The 19,485-nt window shown below is 41.3% G+C and overlaps 2 protein-coding genes and 1 long non-coding RNA gene across 6 annotated transcripts in view; 2 read left to right on the plus strand and 1 right to left on the minus strand.

The window, feature by feature from the left end:
- The window catches only part of LOC111968834 (connector enhancer of kinase suppressor of ras 3-like), a 78,586-nt gene extending 73,447 nt beyond the window's left edge, over positions 1 to 5,139 (plus strand). For all 3 annotated transcript variants that reach the window (XM_023994724.2, XM_070445217.1, XM_023994725.2), the window contains 2 exons: positions 3,600 to 3,790; positions 3,992 to 5,139. In XM_023994724.2, the coding sequence (XP_023850492.1) occupies positions 3,600 to 3,790; positions 3,992 to 4,198 (398 nt within the window). In that variant the 3' untranslated portion in view covers positions 4,199 to 5,139. The remainder of the gene's footprint in view (positions 1 to 3,599; positions 3,791 to 3,991) is intronic.
- Positions 5,140 to 5,306: 167 nt separating this feature from the next.
- The window catches only part of LOC111968838 (SR-related and CTD-associated factor 8), a 48,463-nt gene continuing 34,284 nt past the window's right edge, over positions 5,307 to 19,485 (plus strand). Inside the window, exons 1-2 of the mRNA XM_023994738.2 lie at positions 5,307 to 5,471; positions 10,035 to 10,118. Of these exons, the coding sequence (XP_023850506.1) occupies positions 5,442 to 5,471; positions 10,035 to 10,118 (114 nt within the window). The 5' untranslated portion in view covers positions 5,307 to 5,441. The remainder of the gene's footprint in view (positions 5,472 to 10,034; positions 10,119 to 19,485) is intronic.
- The window catches only part of LOC139028241 (uncharacterized), a 5,816-nt gene continuing 5,504 nt past the window's right edge, over positions 19,174 to 19,485 (minus strand). For both annotated transcript variants that reach the window (XR_011480430.1, XR_011480429.1), the window contains exon 3: positions 19,174 to 19,480. This is a non-coding gene — a long non-coding RNA (uncharacterized lncRNA). The remainder of the gene's footprint in view (positions 19,481 to 19,485) is intronic.

Genomic DNA, 19,485 nt, shown 5'->3' on the forward strand with positions numbered 1-19,485 from the left:
GCACCGTCAGCATTCAAAAGTGACCAAAACATCAGCCAGGAAGCATAGGAACTGAGAAGTTGTTTGTGGTCACCACCTGCAGAATCACTCATTTTTTGGGGTGTCTTGCTAATTGCCTATAATTTCCACCTTTTGTCTAATTCCATTTGCACAACAGCATGTGAAATTTATTGTCAATCAGTGTTGCTTCCTAAGTGGACAGTTTGATTTCATAGAAGTGTGATTGACTTGGAGTACATTGTGTTGTTTAAGTGTTCCTCTTATTTTTTTTGAGCAGTGTATATATATATATACAAAGGTATGTGCTCATCTGAAGATGTGAGTTAGTCTGCATGTCTGCCTGCACATCCTGCCCTCCTCTTTGGAGTTTTTGTTTAATAGATTTGAATACCAAAACATCCAAAGTCTTCAAATCAAAATCAAATCAAATTTTTATTTGTCACGTGCGCCGAATACAACAGACCTTACAGTGAAATGCTTACTTACAGGCTCTAACCAATAGTGCAAAAAAGGGTGTTAGGTGAACAATAGGTAAGTAAAGAAATAAAACAACAGTAAAAAGACAGGCTATATACAGTAGCGAGGCTACATACAGACACCGATTAGTCAGGCTGATTGAGGTAGTATGTACATGTGAATATGGTTAAAGTGACTATGCATATATGATGAACAGAGACTAGCAGTAGCGTAAAAGAGGGGTTGGTGGGTGGCGGGACACAATACAGATAGCCTGGTCTGCCAATGTGCGGGAGCACTGGTTGGTCGGCCCAATTGAGGTAGTATGTACATGAATTTATAGTTAAAGTGACTATGCATATATGATAAACAGAGAGTAGTAGCAGTATAAAAAGAGGGTTTGGGGGGGGGGGGGGGGTGGGGGCACACATGGCAAATAGTCCCGGGTAGCCATTTAATTACCTGTTCAGGAGTCTTATGGCTTGGGGGTAAAAACATATTGAGAAGCCTTTTTGTCCTAGACTTGGCACTCCGGTACAGCTTGCCATGCTGTAGTAGAGAGAACAGTCTATGACTGGGGTGGCTGGGGACAATTTTTAGGACCTTCCTCTGACACCGCCTGGTGTAGAGGTCCTGGATGGCAGGCAGCTTAGCCCCAGTGATGTACTGGGCCGTACGCACTACCCTCTGTAGTGCCTTGCGGTCAGAGGCCGAGCAATTGCCATACCAGGCAGTGATGCAACCAGTCAGGATGCTCTCGATGTTGCAGCTGTAGAACCTTTTGAGGATCTCAGGACCCATGCCAAATCTTTTTAGTTTCCTGAGGGGGAATAGGCTTTGTCGTGCCCTCTCATGACTGTCTTGGTGTGTTTGGACCATTCTAGTTTGTTGTTGATGTAGACACAGAGTAACTTGAAGCTCTCAATCTGCTCCAGCTACAAGGCCTGTCGATAAGAATGGGGGCGTGCTCGGTCCTCCTTTTCCTGTAGTCCACAATCATCTCCTTAGTCTTGGTTACGTTGAGGGATAGGTTGTTATTCTGGCACCACACGGCCAGGTCTCTGACCTCCTCCATATAGGCTGTCTCATCGTTGTCTGTGATCAGGCCTACCACTGTTGTGTCTTCAAACTTAATGATGGTGTTGGAGTCGTGCCTGGCCATGCAGTCGTGGGTGAACAGGGAGTACAGGAGGGGACTGAGCACGCACCCCTGTGGAGCTCCAGTGTTGAGGATCAGCGTGGCAGATGTGTTGCTACCTACCCTCACCACCTGGGGGCGGCCCGTCAGGAAGTCCAGGAGTTGCAGAGGGAGGTGTTTAGTCCCAGGAACCTTAGCTTAGTGATGAGCTTTGAGGGTACTATGGTGTTGAACGCTGAGCTGTAGTCAATGAATAGCATTCTCACATAGGTTTTCCTTTTGTCCAGGTGGGAAAGGGCAGTGTGGAGTGCAATAGAGATTGCATCATCTGTGGATCTGTTTGGGCGGTATGCAAATTGGAGTGGGTCTAGGGTTTCTGGGATGATGGTGTTTCAAAGCACTTCATGGCTATGGACGTGAGTGCTACGGGTCTGTAGTCATTTAGGCAGGTTGCCTTTGTGTTCTTGGGCACAGGGACTATGGTGGTCTGCTTGAAACATGTTGGTATTACAGACTCAATCAGGGACATGTTGAAAATGTCAGTGGAGACACCTGCCAGTTGGTCAGCACATGCCCGGAGCACACGTCCTGGTAATCCATCTGGCCYCTCAGCCTTGTGTATGTTGACCTGTTTAAAGGTCTTACTCACGTCGGCTACGGAGAGCATGATCACACAGTCGTCCGGAACAGCTGATGCTCTCATGSATGCGTCAGTGTTGCTTGCCTCGAAGCAAGCATAGAAGTGATATAGCTCGTCTGGTAGGCTTGTGTCACTGGGAAGCTCGTAGCTGTGCTTCCCTTTGTAGTCTGTAATAGTTTGCAAGCCCTGCCACATAAGACGAGCGTTRGAGTCGGTGTAGTATGATTCAATCTTAGTCCTGTATTGACGCTTTGTCTGTGATGGTTCGTCGCAGTGCATAGCAGGATTTCTTGTAAACTTCCGGGTTAGAGTCCAGCATCTTGAAAGCGGCAGCTCTACCCTTTAGCTCAGTACGGATGTTGCCTGTAATCCATGGCTTCTGGTTGGGGTATGTACGTACTGTCACTGTTGGGACGACGTCCTCGATGCACTTATTGATAAAGCCAGTGACTGATGTGGTGTGCTCCTTAATGCCATCGGAAGAATCCCGGAACATGTTCCAGTCTGTGATAGGAAAACAGTCCTGTAGCTTAGCATCTGCGTCATCTGACCACTTTTTTATAGACCGAGTCACTGGTACTTGCTGCTTTARTTTTTGCCTTTAAGCAGGAATCGGGAGGATAGAGTTGTGGTCGGATTTACCAAATGAAGGGCGAGGGAGAACTTTGTACGCGTCTCTGTGTTTGGAGTACAGGTGATCTACAATTTGTTTCCCTCTGGTTGCACATTTAACATGTTGATAGAAATTTGGTAGAACTTATTTAAGTTTCCCTGCATTAAAGTCCCCGGCCACTAGGAGCGCCGCCTCTGGGTGAGTGGTTTCCTGTTTGCTTATTTCCTTATACAGCTGAATCAGTGCGGTCTTAGTGCCAGAATCTGTCTGTGGTGGTAAATAAACAGCCACGAAAAGTGGCTGTTTATCGTCCTGTTTTCGCAGTTTTGGATAAGAATCACAGAAGGTTGGTGGCACCTTAATTGGGGAGAATGGGCTCGTAGTCATAACTGGAGCGGAATAAGTGGAATGGTATCAAACACATAGTTTCCAGGTGTTTGATGCCATTCCATTTGCTCCGTTCCGGCCATTATTATGAGCCGTTCTCCCCTCAGCAGCCTCCTGTGCTAAGAATACAGTACATTTTCTAATGACTGTCAATTAACCAGTTGGAAAAAAAGATTAACCGAAGCAGTTATAGTCAAAACTATGTAAATACTGTCAATGAGCTTTAAATCACTTAATATTCTGTTTAACCATTTTTGATTAAGGAAATTGATCCCAAACCTCATCTTTTGGGATTTTTGTGAAGTAGTAATATATCAATATTCTTCTGCTGAAATGTGAAGTTGTCCATTGTATTATTCTTGCAGTGAACCACGAAGCCTCGTCTGATGAGATGGAGAGATTGTACATCCACCTCAAACAGGCCAGCCTCTCTCCCATAGGAGACCGCAAACCATCCACCAAGAGGGACTTCAGAGCCTCCTTTATAAAGCGATGCAAAAACCAGGACATTAACGAGAAACTGCATCTCATCAGGACCCTCAACAGCACGCTAAAGGTACATCTGCCAACTTGACTAGAATTATTGTATGCTTTTGTTTTGATCAGTTTATCACCACATAGGTGGCAGTATCAAATTGTTGTCCTTGTTTTCTGTACTAATTGTATGTGCTGTTTATGTGTCATTTTGAATAGTATTGCAAGTATTGAGACCCTTGAGCATAGTTACACTCTCTCTCTCTCTTCCCCTTTGACTCAGGCCAAGGAGGCAGACCTGTTGACCATCGAGCAGGTGCTGTCAGACCCTGACCTCACCTCGCCCAGATTCAGGGAATGGAAAGAGGCCAACACACCTTTGCTCCAGGAGATCTGTCTCAAGCATGTACACCAGGTGGCAGCACAGGTAGAGCCTTCCGCAGCAGCAGCCAATGCCATCGCTGTCTCCTTTGTGGAGACCAGTTTATAAGGGAGTAGGATGAAGTTGCCCCTAAACACTGATCTAATGTCAGTTTTGAGTTTCTCCCACTAATGCTTATTAATAGGATTTGGGATGGATGAGCTGATTGTGGACCTGTGCCTAAGGGCAACTTTTACTCAGAGTTTTATAAGACTCATTGCCATTGTCTACCCATAACCCAGTAGCACTAATAGTTGTACTTAGGCTGTGTTTTTATCAAACTACATACAATAGGAAGCAGCTCATGTTGTCTTGCCACTAAGTGGACTCATGATAAGAATAGTGTATTTAAAAAAAAAAGTTCTTAAATGGAGTATGTGCAAACATTTGGTTGATTGGATTTAATTATATGGCTTTATATTGTTAATGTTGTTGTAATTTATCTTTTTATGTTTAGAGATCTAACAAAATTATGTTTCAATGTRTACAGTATTTGTGTTTGCTTGTTTTTGTGTTATTTTAAGTAGTGAGTGATGGAACATTGGGTACATGTGAACCATCTCTCAGAAAATGTATTTCCAAGTGTTTATTTTGCAACATGATCAGTAGCCCATAGGACAAGGTTTTATTTTCTAATAGTTTTACTAACAGTGCCACAGACATGCACTAGTACTGCCTTGACTAGTACTGTGACTTAGACTGTTATCTTGTTTACATTAGGATCATGATACTGTTGTGGGTTTGCCTGGATACATTTTCATTGAACATTGCTGTATGTGATAGATGTTACATTCAGATCCATGGAGATGTTGTTATGCAATCATAACATTTTGTGCCAGCAACAATTCATCATGAATTGTAATTTAGATGATTTAGCTGTGTGGTAAATATTTTAAATACAATAATTGTACATAAGTGTAAGGTGTGTACAATTCTATATTTTCATTGGTCAATTATCATTAATTGCCTGTAAGAGTATTAAAGCGTTTAAATGCTCTGCGTTATAAATATATTTGTGTCTTTGTATTTTATTCCTCTGACAGAGTGTGCTTATTTGAATAAACTATCGGGGTGTTATAGGATTTGTTGGCCACGAGTCGTCGCCAATTACTTTCATTTGTCTACTGGACCTGCAATGCCAGTGTGTGACACTTGGGTTCGCTGGTTTCTGTGTACTGTTCGTATTGGATTTCGTTGTAGTTGTGCGCCATATTGGCAATCTCCTCCATCTCACCAAGCCAGAGCATGTATGCATCAAGCCGKTTGTTGAGAACAATATAAACATTTTACAGCGAACCCAAAATACAACACCATGGAGTCAGTCAAAGCATTCAACGACGAGGTTTGTATGATTTCCCCCCCCATTTCAATGGAAGTGACTGTTAGCGAATTGTATGATTGGCGTCAAGTAGAAAATGGGGAGAAGGGCAACGAAATACAAGGCCTCATCTTTTCAGTAGACACGGTTTGCTTCGCCTATGAATATTCACCACCCATTTAGTATTTGTACGTGTAAGCGAAGCTATATCGTAATTTGGTCAAATAACTATGCTAAATTAAGCGAACTGTAGCTAGGTACTGTACCAACTACTGTACTGTTAGCCACATTGCAATCTGGCAGAGTGCGCCAAGAATGTTTAGCTAACGTTAGTTAGCTGACGTAATAGCTAAACTCACTCAGCGAAGCTAACTCAAACAGCTTAAAAATAACTAGCTACAACCCGTGTACACCGCCCAATCTTATTTAGTTAACTAGTTAATTTATTACCTGTCACATTCAACTGTAAAGGTTTGCTGGCGAGCTAACTAACAATGTTAGCCAAGCTATGCCTAGCAAAGCCGGGTAAAACGGCTAACGTTAGCTAGGTAGCTAATGTTATGTTTTAGCGTGGTGGCCGTGTGCAGTAAACCAATAATTTACTTTGTATGACTAGGTACCTACACTATATGTAGTAAGTTAGCAAATATATTTGGTTCCAAACGTATTTTGCTTGGACATCGCGCGTGCGCCAGCGCCTTGCCAGTTTGCGCACACATTTCGTGCAGCCAAGTGGTCGAGTCAATTCGTCTGACTGGTATGCAGTAATTAGATGGGACTTCTGGTTTCTCAAGTCCCAACTTCACATTTTCCTCATTCTTATTCTTCTACACGCTACTCGTTTTACACAATTTAAACTGGAAACAAAATTCAAACTTTAAAATGTGCAGACTGGTCTGGAATAGTGTGCTTGCAAACAAACGTTTTGATATTTATACATTTTAAACACTTTCTTTGTCCATCTTCATTAACTTTAATAGGACTTTTTTCAACATGTTAAAGCTCCACATTGTTACATAATCACTTCYAACACACACTGTAAACAATGTAACTTTTGACTCGTCAGCTTTGATCACTTTGCAATCGATTTAGACAAAAAGTTAGAGCATTTGAAATGAAAAAAACGTTATAGCTGTTTAAGTAACCGCATCAACATTTTCTCTAACTACAGTGCATTAGGAAAGTATTCAGACCCCATGACTTTTTCCACATTTTGTTACTTCACAGGCTTATTCTGAAATATATATATTTTATCAATCTAAACACAATGCTCCATGATGACAAAGCAGACACATGTAGTTAGTGCTATCCGGGATCCATGGGACATCCTTAACCTTAACCTCCACCATAACCCTTATCTAACCCTAACCATTTTAAATGTCATATCCAATAGGGTATGGACCTCCCAAGAATCCCAGTTGGACCAATAACTGCCATGGTTGGAACTGAATTAAATATCACAAAACGATACTCGTACGCCTAATTGGTAGGATTTGTTAGGCCCAAGTGCCAAGCAAAACACCGACTGGACTTAACCGGGTGCATTCTGAAAGTATTCAGACCCTTTGACCTTTTCTACATTTTGTTACGTTACAGCCTTACTCTAAAATGGATTAAATAGTTTCCCCCATCATTAATCTACACACAATACCCCATAATGACAAAATAAAAACAGGTTTTTATACATTTTTACAAATGTATAAAAAAAAATATCACATTTACATAAGTATTCAGACCCTTTCGTCAGTACTTTGTTGAAGCACCTTTGGCAGTGATTAAGTCCTTGAGTCTTCTTGTGTATGACGCTACATGCTTGGTATTTGGGGATTTTTTTAAATCCCAGCCTCCGTCCCCGCAGGAGGTCTTTTGCCTTTTGGTAGGCCGTCATTGTAAATAAGAATTTGTTCTTAACTGACTAACCTAGTTAAAGGTTAAATAAAATAAAAGATAATCTCAAGGTTGGATGGGGGGGGGGGGGCATCGCTGCACAGCTATTTTCAGGTCTCCCCAGAGATGTATGATCGGGTTCACGTCCGTGCTATGGCTGGGCCAGTCAAGGACATTCAGAGACTTGTCCTGAAGCCACTAGTGCGTTGTCTTGGCTGAGTGCTTAGGGTCGTTGTTCTGTTGGAAGGTGAGCATTCGCCCCAGTCTGAGGTCCGGAGCGCCGTGGAGCAGWTTTTCATCAAGGACCTCTGTACTTTGCTCTATTCATCTTCTCCTCGATCCTGACTAGTCTCCCAGTCGCTGAAAAACCTCCCCACAGCAGGGTGCTGCCACCACCATGCTTCACCGTAGGGATGGTGCGAGGTTTCCCCCAGATGTGAAGCTTGGCATTCAGACCAAAGAGTTGAATCATCAGACCAGAGAATCTTGTTTCTCATGGTCAGAGTCTTTTAGGTATTTTGGTGAACTCCAACTCCTTTCCAAATCATGTCCAAGTTGTAGAAACACCTCAAGGATGATCAATGGAAACAGGACGCACCTGGGCTCAATTTCGAGTCTCATAGCTAAGGGTCTGAATACTTATGTTTAACATTTATTTTTATTTAACCTTTATTTAATTAGGCAAGTCAGTTAAGAACAAATCCTTATTCACAATGACTGCCGAACCCGGACGATGCTGGGCCGATTGTGCGCCGCCCTATGGGACTCCCAATCACGGCCAGATGTGATGCAGCCTGGATTCCAACTAGGGACTGCAGTGGACGCCTTTTGCACTGAGATGCAGTGCCCTAGACCGCTCCGCCACTCGGCGGATAATAAAAAAAACATTAGCTACAATTTCGAAAAAAAATTACATTTTTGCTTTGTCATTATAGGGTATTGTGTGTAGATTGAGGGGAAACTAATAATTTAATACATTTTAGAATAAGGCTGTAAGGTAACAAAATGTGGAAAAAGTCAAGGGGTCTGAATTCTTTCTGAATGCACTGTATTTTTAAACACTGCTGTTTTGACCACTCTAACAAGTCAGACAAACTCCTCTACTTCACTGCTATTCAAATCTGGCTTCTGAACAAAAATATCTTCTACCAATAAAAAGTTCCAGGTGTTTGTAGGAGTTTAGAGTGACGAAAAAATAAGCTCGCTAATGTCAGCTAACAGCTTTCTTATGTCTCATCATTGAGCAACTCAGGCGGAGCTGTTGCACAGGATACTCTCACAAACTTAGAGTAGAGGGTTACAACTGTTTGTCGGAGTTTAGAGTGACGAAAAGCACCTAGCTAACGTCAACTAACACCTCTCTCATATCGCGTCATTAAGCAGCCCTTGCGATGGATACCGATGTATTTCAATGGCAAAAAGAGGGCCATATACTAGAATTGTAAACTAATCTAAAATTCTAGATCTCCTGTTTCACCGCTTAAGCKATTAACTCCAAACTAACGCTCTCTACTCAGATTGCTTGTCAAAATATTTTTGATGCTGTATATAATTTAACTATAAGCTTTTAAAGTTTGCATAAATTGCATGCGTTTGAATGAGAACCACAGGAATACAGAGGTAGCAATTCATAAAATAACTCACCAACAGTCAATCTTGAACTGTTCAAGCTAGGGACACCAAACCAACTTTCACATGTTCAGACTATCCCAACTTAACATGTTTTCCAGACTATCCTATATAAATGTGCATAAATTAGCATAACATAACCCACCAACAGTAACCTCGAACCGTTCAAGCTTGATACAGCAAACCAACTTTAATATGTTCAGGCTATCCTAACTTTTCATCTACCTACTTTTTCAAATATACCCAGTCACCAACACTACCACTACTATGACATTTTTCAAAACCATAAATACTTTAATACGGCTTTGCTTTAAATAGTAAAGTTTAAATAGTAAAGTAACTACCACTTTAAAAATATATATTTTAAAGTGGTAAAGGAAGTCCCACTAATTGTACATCATGTACAATTACCATCTAGTTCACACACAGACCTGTTATTGCTCAATCTCGTGTGAACTTACCTTAACTAACTTATCTAGTTAAGAACTCTATAGCAATAATGCATGTCTAAACTAGTCCTACAGTGCACAATTCAACTGGTGTGACAAGTTAACTTGGCTAGCTTGCTAGTAAGCTAGCACTCGATAGCTAGATACTCATGATCTGGATAGCGRACATGCAAAATTAGGACTGATGTTGCAACAAGCCTTACAAATGGCGATGTGGCCACATGACATGGTGTGCCTGTGTAGAATTACATAACATGAACCATTAAATCGGATACCATTGACAACATACAGAAAATTAAAAGATCAGCATCATCCCCAATAGTATCAACACACAAACTACTTTTTCAGCTACTGAAAAAAACAAGTAAATAGACTGGAGGCTATTTCTTGATTGATCTTTGTGTTCATAATAAAGGAAGCCCTAAGTGTCTTCAAACACTTTGACTACACTCCTTCCCTGGCCTATGTAGCCTACTGTACAAACTCTTCAAATGCATTTCAAGTTAAATATTTGCCATTTCTCTGAAGCCTTAGCCCTGACAATTGTTTCTTGTCTGATTTAATGACTGTATATTATATTAGATGTTTAAAAGGTTTGTTTCCATCGCTTTTTGTCTTTCAGCTCTACTCTCTGAATGAGTACAAACCTCCGATCTCCAAGGCCAAGATGACCAATATTACCAAGTCTGCAATAAAAGCAATAAAAGTAAGTATGTAGAAATGAATGAAAAGAGACAGAGTTGGGGTGATCGCGGACAGGGAGCATCTCTCCCAGCCATACAATGAATAGGTTGCAATCAATCCTTGTCTTACCTTAACTAACTAAGCTCCTAGTCGTTCTGACATGTTCATGCAATGCACTCTGGTTCATTTGCATAAACTGATTAAACCCAATCTCTAGAAGTAATACAAATGTCAGCCGGTGTGTTTGGGAGTTTACCGGTCGTCCTATTCACTCTAACCAAAAGATATGTAGATAACACTTTAAGCCATTCATTTTTTATAAATTAAGCACCTTTTTGTCAGACTGACCAATTCTGTGTCATTTGTATTTGATAACACTAATTTCAAAATGCGTCATAAACTGTGCTGTCACTAACGCTGGTATAACATGCTTATAATTAGGAAGGTGCCACTGAAGGTGCCACTGAAGAATGGGCCTCAATTTTGATCATTCCGTTTGAAGTGGTAGCTACTTACCAGTAGCTACGTAGATAAGCTAAATGTTTTGGTTGGTAATGGAGAGGTTGTTACACTTTTCCTGTGACCATGCCATTTTTCTCCAACTGAGAGCACTAACCCTAACCCTAATTATAATAGTGTGCTACTGTCAGGTGTTGTTGGCAGTACTTAAACTCCAACTCGTGTTCGCCACGGCGCAAACATCGTTCTCAAATAGAAGCGATTGTATTTTCTTATGCTAGATAATAACTTACTTCTGCTGTCTGAGTTAACAAGAGCATGAATAAAACACCAGGACGGGTGAACTGATGAGTGCTTCAATAGGCCTAAATCACAACCTTATTTCTCATGAGATCTCACCTTTTATGGTATCTGTTCAAGTCCTCTTTTGTTTCCTTTCCATACTGGTATGACAGACGGTGCCTAATGCTGATTACTAGAAATGKGTGGAAACACTAGTGTAAGCATATTCTAGCTTGACATGCAGATTGATGCTGATAAGCTGCTTCTCTTTGATTGGACATTTCATATACCCTCATAAGCTTTGATGGTAGATTGTGTTGCCAGCTCCTGCCCAGCTATACTTTGATAACTCATCTGTGAAGTTAGTTAGTGCCTGTGGTGTGAGCCCAGACACCACAGGATGTGTGTTGCTCTCTGAATGGAGAGACAACCAGTTGACAGGCTCTCCTGGGTTTTGCATGGCATGTTAGACAGTAGGAGTAGCTTTTCACTTTGGGGGGCATCATCTATTGCAGAGCATTTCTCAAACTTCTACCAAAAACAAACACAGGCAATGAACATACAGGAGACAGAGGAGAAAAGGGAGATGAACATAGCATCAACTTTGGAAATGTAGTCCCAACACAAAATATGCTTTCTTTTTTGTATTGACTACAATCTAAGAAGGATGTCCTCTTCCTAAGAGCTCCCATACTTTCACAGTGCTAGTAATTCACTGCTGGCTGAAACCTTGAACCAAACTCCTTCATAGTAGTCATCTGTATGCATCCTAATCAATCATCTCCTGGGTAGTTACACTTAAACAGAAAGAATCCTTGACTTTCAAGTCATAGACCAGTCTTACAAAGACATCTTATCGCTAAAATAATCTTATCGCTCGTTGCCTTCTCCATCTTTCCAATGTCTTTCGCWATACCTCTCGCAGATCTCTCTCAGTCTCTATGAACAGCTCCTTTACCTTTTAACAACGGATAACAAAATAAGCTGTACCACGATGAAGTGCCTTGCTAACCACTTTTGGGGATGGTCAATCAATGTTTATTTTTTTAGTGTTTCTKAATCTGTACGAATTAGTGTGATCTTGGTGTTGCTGTGCCTGTGTTGCCTGTGAATAACTCCTGTTTCCCCTTCCCTCAGCAGCTCTCGCAGCTCCCCCAAAGCACTGAAAGTGAAGCAGGAGGATGGGGTGGAGAGAGTAACAGAGATAAGGGAACCCCTAACCAGCTTAGGTAGGAKATGGGCTGTTTCAAACAAGGAACATGGAAGAAGCCAAACCAAGGAGACACAAATGTCTCCCTCATAGAGAGAGCTTGGGATGGCTGGGGCGCTCTTGGCTCCTCGAGTCCCTGCTCTCTACCCCAGCAACACTTTCTCTTTTCTCTGGCTTTCATACGTGGTTCAGTTCTGACTGAGGTAGAACAGAGTTGAATAGACCGAGCTGTTTCGGGCTCTTTTTAAGTTGTTTGAACTTGAAAAGTTGTCCATCAGTGTTCTGTCTGTAGTGTAGGCTAAATAATGTTATGCGGGTGTCTGAGTTAAACTGCCCAGCTATTGTTTCCCCCCTTCTTTAGAGTCTATTAGGCCAAGGTGGACTAAGAACGGTATCTTATTTGAAATCCTGTTACTAATGCAAAGTAGCTGTTTGAAGCCATGCATTGCACAGTGGTGGTGGTCACCGTTGGCATCAGGACAATACTGCAGATGAAGGGGAAGTTTTATCACTGACAGATGAAACATGTTGTTAGTTCTCCATGAGTAATGATACAGTGCCTTCGGAAAATATTCAAACACCTTGACTTTTTCCACATTTTGCTACGTTACAGCCTTATTCTGAAATCTACACACAATACCCCGTAATGGCAAAGCGAAAACAGGTTTTTGGAAATGTTTGCAAATGTATAATATATATATATTTTTTGATACCTTATTTACATAGGTATTCAGACCCTTTGCTATTAGACTCGAAATTGAGCTCAGGTGCATCCTGTTTCCATTGATCTTCCTTGAGATGTTTCTACAACTTGATTGGAGTCCGTCTGTTGTAAATTCAATTGAATGGAGATGATTTGGAAAGGCACACACCTGTCTATATAAGGTCCCACAGTTGACAGTGCATGTCAGAGCAAAAACCATGCCATGAGGTCGAAGGAATTGTCTGTAGAGCTCCGAGACACGATTGTGTCGAGGCACAGATCTGGGGAAGGGTACCAAAACATTTATGCAGCATTGAAGGTCCCCAAGAACACAGTGGTCTCCATCATTCTTAAATGGAAGGAGTTTGGAACCACCAAGACTCTTCCTAGAGTTGGCCAATCGGGGTAGAAGGGAGGTGACCAAGAACCCGATGGTCACTCTGACAGAGCTCCAGAGTTCCTCAGTGGCGATGGGAGAATCTTCCAGAAGAACAACCATCTCTGCAGCACTCCACCAATCAGTTCTTTATGGTAGAGTGGCCAGGCGGAAGCCACTCCTCAGTTAAAGGCAAATGACAGCCCACTTGGAGTTTGCTAAAAGGCACCTACAGACTCTGACCATGAGAAACAAGATTAACTGGTCTGATGAAACCAAGATTCAACTTTTTGGCCTGAATGCCAAGTGTCACGTCTGTAGGAAACCTGGCACCATCCCTATGGTGAAGCGTGGTGGTGGCAGAATCATTCTGTGGGGAGGTTTTTCAGCGGCATGGACTGGGAGACTAGTCAGACTCAAGGGAAAGATGAACGGAGCAATGTACAGAGAGATCCTTGATGAAAACCTGCTCTAGAGCGCCCAGGACCTCAGAYTGGGGTGAAGGTTTACCTTCCAACAAGACAACAACCCTAGGCAAGAGGAGGAGTRGCTTCGGGACAAATCTCTGAATGTCCTTGAGTGGCCCAAGCCAGAGCCCGGACTTAAACCCAATCGAACATCTCTGTAGGAACCTGAAAATAGCTGTGCAGTGACGCTCCCCATCCAACCTGACRAAGCTTGAGAGGATCTGCAGAGAATAATGGGAGAAATCCCCCAAATACAGGTGTGCCAAGCTTGTAGCGACATACCCAATAATACTTGAGGCTGTAATCGCTTCCAAAGGTGCTTCAACAAAGTACTGATTATAGAGTCTGAATACATACACTACCGTTCAAAAGTTTGGGGTCACTTAGAAATGTCCTTGTTTTCGAAAGAAACTGCATTTTTTTGTCCATTAAAATAACATCAAATTGATYAGAAATACAGTGTAGGCATTGTTAATGTTGTAAACGACTATTGTAGCTGGAAACRGCAGATTTTTAAAAATGGAATATCTACATAGGCGTACAGAGGCCCATTATCAGCAACCATCTCTCCTGTGTTCCAATGGCACGTTGTGTTAGCTAATCCAAGTTTATCATTTTAAAAGGCTAATTTATCATTAGAACTCTTTTGCAATTATTTTAGCACAGCTGAAAACTGTTGTTCTTTGTTAAAGAAGCAATACAACTGGCCTTCTCTAGTTGAGTATCTGGAGCATYAGCATTTGTGGGTTCTGAAACTTGTCAGTCTATTCTTGTTCTGAGAAATGAAGAAACTGAAGATCTCGTACAACGCTGTGTACCACTCCATTCACAGAACAGCGCAAACTGTCTCTAACCAGAATTGGAAGAGGAGTGGGAGGCCCCGGTGCACAACTGAGCAAGAGGACAAGTACATTAGAGTGTCTAGTTTGAGAAACAGATGCCTCACAAGTCCTCAACTGGCAGCTTCATTAAATAGTACCCGCAAAACACCAGTCTCGACGTCAACAGTGAAGAGGCGACTCCGGGATGCTGGTCTTCTAGGCAGTTGCAAAGAAAAAGCCATAATGCCAGCATCCCGGAGTCTCCTCTTCACTGTTGATGTTGAGACTGGTGTTTTTTGGGTACTATTTAATGAAGCTGCCAGTTGAGGACTTGTGAGGTGTTATTTTAATGGACAAAAAATTAGGACATTTTTAAGTGACCCCAAACTTTTGAACGGTAGTGTATGTACATGTGATATTCCATTTTATTTGTATWTTTTTATAGAAATTATGGGGAATTGTGTGTAGATTGATAAGGGGAAAAAGCTATTTTTAAATAAGGCTGTAACGTAACAAAATGTGGGAAAACTCAAGGGGTCTGGATAAATGTTGGCAATGTAAACACTTACAAGGGAATTTTCTATTATTCCCAAAGCCTGGTGCATTGAATGGAAGTTGTATTTAGTTGTATGTTCAGTCACACAATACGTTTGGGCAGGATATTTGATGCCTCAGATGCAGATATAACATCTTGTTTTGATGTAGGCTAGATTCAACTCATGAGCTACTGTCAGAGCCTATACTTAGTATAAGCCAATAACCGACAGCTGAAGTTGTAAGTCGCTCTGGATAAGAGCGTCTGCTAAATGACTTAAATGTTAAATGTATTAGCCAGTATTGAGAGTAATGTGGGTCAAAGGTGACCTAAATATCTCTGAACCCTTGAAACATGTAGTCTACAAAATGATTGTAGTACAGCAACAATGATTAGAGTAGGCGGAGGCCTCTTTGCTTGGAAGTCTTGGTCAGTTTGTTTAGTCTTAGCAGTTTTGAAGAACTTGAAACAGTCTACTCAGGCTGAAAGATAAGCAAGAGAATTTGATTGGAATACAGCATTGAGAGAAGAACCTTACATGTCAGTTAATTTATTTAACATGTATTTGGGTCTCTTCTTAATTGGTGTGATGCTGCAGAATATTAGTTCAGCAATTGTTTAGCTATCAAGTCTCAAGTTAGTCGGCTTCATAATAGTTTTAACAAATGCATAATCAGTGGCTACAGCATGAGCAGCAGATGAGTCATGTCAAGTTTCTTCCATAAGAACTCTCCACACAACACAGCCATTTCAGGCTGCTTCAATTATTAGCTGACTAGCCATTCATACTCTTCATTACTTTGTTACTCAAAAATGTTGCTGAATAAGCACTGCATATGCTGCTCCCAATTGCTTTCATATAACTTACACCATAGTAAAATTGTGCTTCAGCACTAGGCTTGGGCGGTATCCAGATTGTCATACCTTCATTCTGACCTTGTGCCATCCCTGGATATTCGTTAATACCAGCACTGAAACCAAGGGGTGCTATTTTCACTACGAATGTTAGCAATAATAACAGGTACATGTAAAATCCCATAGCGAATTCTAGCTAAATGCTAACGAATGCATGCAAACATCTCATACAGTCTCTGATACAAACTATTTGCAGGACAGACATTCCAGCTCATAAAGTTATACAAGGAACTCAAAATGCTACTCACTGTTTGCGGCACCGACTAAACGAATATTAGATGGCAAGGCTACTAAGTTAGCAAACCAAATGCACAACTGCAGAGAATTTAGCACATTTTAGACAATTCACTTAATAGTTATAAGATATCTAGCCGGCAAACATTTAGTTGTGAATTCCATACTGTAACTAGATCACCTGGCGCGTGCTGCACAACCGTGAGTGACTCACAAGGCTCCGGTCTCTCGTTGCTGTGTGCTTATAAACAAACGTGACTGGGAACTACCAGTAAGCTTAGTAATGTGAAATGAAGAATGCAGAACTTTATCTCGTAGCGTATTGCACAAGTTGACTGCAGGTATTTACTTAAAAAGTAGCAATAAATATTCCAATTTATTAATAAAAATGTAAATAAATTGTTTCAACGGTATTGAAAAACAATCCTGTGGCTATTTCCAAATACCCCGGTATATGCGGTATACAGTAYACCGCCCGAGCCCATTCAGCTGCCAGATTAAATTTAAACATTTAGGAGCAGCATATGCTGTGTGCTTTCTTTATTCATAGTGTTTGCTATTGGCCCAGTACCACCAGTGAGAAAGTCATTCACTCCTTTTTTCCCACAACTTTTCAGCATACTGGTGTGTTATAACACCTGTGCCACCGAAATGGCTGGGGAACATCTGTCTGCTTTGTTATTGCTAGAGGTTGGTTTATACCACCCGATGAAGATGATGCCCTCTAAATGTTCAGCATAGGATGTTTAGTTCATGGACAACACCATGACTTTTAACATTACAAAATGATTTAAGAATATACTGCTCTAGGCAAGACTAGGCTATATTATCCCTCATATCCCTGTATATAATCCCTCATATCCCTGTATATTATACCTCATATCCCTGTATATAATCCCTCATATCCCTGTATATTATACCATATCCCTGTATATAATTCGCCTCATATCCTTGTATATAATCCTTCACATCCCTGTATATACCTCATATCCCTGTATATTATACCTCATATCCCTGTATATAATCTCTCATATCCCTGTATATAATCCCTCATATCCCTGTATATTATCCCTCATATCCCTGCCAGTGTTTCTCCTATATTCATTCATCATTCATTTGGCTCAATGACTGGATGTGGTGCTGCCATGGAATGCTGTTGATACTGTACTATATTGGCAGGTGCTGCCATATAATGCTGTTGGTACTGTACTATACTGGCAGGTGATGCCATGGAATGCTGTTGATACTGTACTATACTGGCAGGTGCTACGTTGGAATGCTGTTAATACAGTACTGCCATGGCAGGTAATGCCATGGAATGCTTTGTTGGCATCGAATATATGAAAATGATTTGATAGTCAATGAAAGGTATGGATATAGACCTAGTGAATTGAATATCAAGTTATATTTTCTAGAAGATTGTACATGTTTGAGATATATGATGCAAGGGGAAAGATATAGAGAACATTGAAACAGGATATTTTGACTAGAATTGAAAGTTGATGGAGAAAGCGTCAATGAAATGTAGCTTGCACAATTATCATGTAACCAACAATTATGGGCAATAACCCTAGTTATTTTAGGGGGGGGGGGGGTTGTACTTTATTTTCAAGTAGATCTAGTTTATCGGATTAGCAGTTTTTCTTATTTTTACATAAAGTGAGTAAAGTTTGTGGTAATCATTATTCTAGCAGAACGGCAGGGTTGGGAGGAGAAGCGTCATTTCCTAAAGTTGCCAGCAGTCAAAACTATTMGTTTTTGAGACGAGTGTCTTCAAAGCTGTATTGTATTTATTAGGTATTTTGTAGGACATTTTTAAAGAGCATTACAAGCTCAAAACATTTTTCAACAAAAATGACAGTTGTGACAATAACTGGCGATTTGCATGACAATTAGATACTAGCTATAATCTTTACCCAAAATTCCATAATTGTCACAGCCTTACTTTTGAGCTTGAGCCACTCCTTGATCAGCCAGTTCTTGTCACAATGACAGTTTTTTTTTATCATTCATGATTTAGCCAGTGTTCATTCACTGTTATCAAATGAAGGACACGTTGCATTTGAGCTGGCTGTCTTTCAATACAGGCCTGCACTTGTCCCGCTTGCTCTCTAGCACGTAAACACACACACAACACAAACCCTTGCAGCGAGAAGCATCTTGAGTACCATTTACTGCTTACCAATTGCAGCTAAATACAGTGAGGTGATGTTTCTCTTGGCACTTCTCCACGTGCTTGAGGTATATTTATTGTCCTATTATAGCTAGTATCTACTTTTGTGTCAACTCTTGAACAGGAAACCTGTATGAGAGGCCTGAGTGGAGCTTGAATAATATACAGTATTCTGCAGTAGTCTACACTCAGTCCCATTGCTCCTTCTTAACCCGTTCTAAATGTACAGGAACCAAACAGTGAGTACGGATACATGCACGCAATAATACACTGAGTATACAAAACATTAAGAACACCTGCTCTTTCCATGAAATAGACTGACCAGGTGAATCCAGGTGAAAGCTAAGGTCCCTTATTGATTTCACTTGTTAAATCTACTTCAATCAGTGTAGATGAAAGGGAGGAGACCGGTTAAAGAAGGATTTTTAAGCATCGAAACAATTGATACATAGATTGTGTATGTGAGCCATTCAGAGGGTGAACGGGCAATAAAAATATTTAAGTGCCTTTGAACAGGGTATGGTTTTTGTCAAGAATTGCAATGCTGCTGGGTTTTTCACACTCAACCGTTTCCTGTGTGTATCAGGAACCACCCAAAGGACATCCAGCCAACTTGACATAACTGTGGGAAGCATTGAAGTCAACATGGGCGAGAATCCCTGTGGAACGTTTTCGACATCCTGTAGAGTCCATGCCCTGACAAATGTAGKSTGTTGTAAGGGCAAAAGGGGGAGGGGGATGCAACTCAATATTAGGAAGGTGTTCCTAATGTTTGGTATACTCAGTGTATGATTATTGTGGATAGTTGGATTAATATAGCCCCAATATTTGGATTTAAAACGTCAACATGCTTTGCAAGAAGAGCTGTTTACATTGACACATCTGAAATCAGGCTACTTGATGCGATAAATGCAGGAAGCCTATTTGATGCTAGCATAAGGCATGTACTCAGTAAGTGCATACTGACCTTCCACCACCCAGATATACTCCCTGACTGCTCTTCAGCCCTACCACATGACCCTACTCCCCATACCGCTAATATACTCCCTGACTGCTCTTCGACCCTACTCCCCATACCTCTAATATACTCCCTGACTGCTCTTCAGCCCTACCACATGACCCTACTCCCCATACCTCTAATACACTCCCTGGCTGCTCTTCGACCCTACCACATGACCCTACTCCCCATACCTCTAATATACTCCCTGACTGCT

The sequence above is a fragment of the Salvelinus sp. IW2-2015 genome, linkage group LG9 (genome assembly GCF_002910315.2).
Source record: "Salvelinus sp. IW2-2015 linkage group LG9, ASM291031v2, whole genome shotgun sequence".
Taxonomy (NCBI): domain Eukaryota; kingdom Metazoa; phylum Chordata; class Actinopteri; order Salmoniformes; family Salmonidae; genus Salvelinus; species Salvelinus sp. IW2-2015.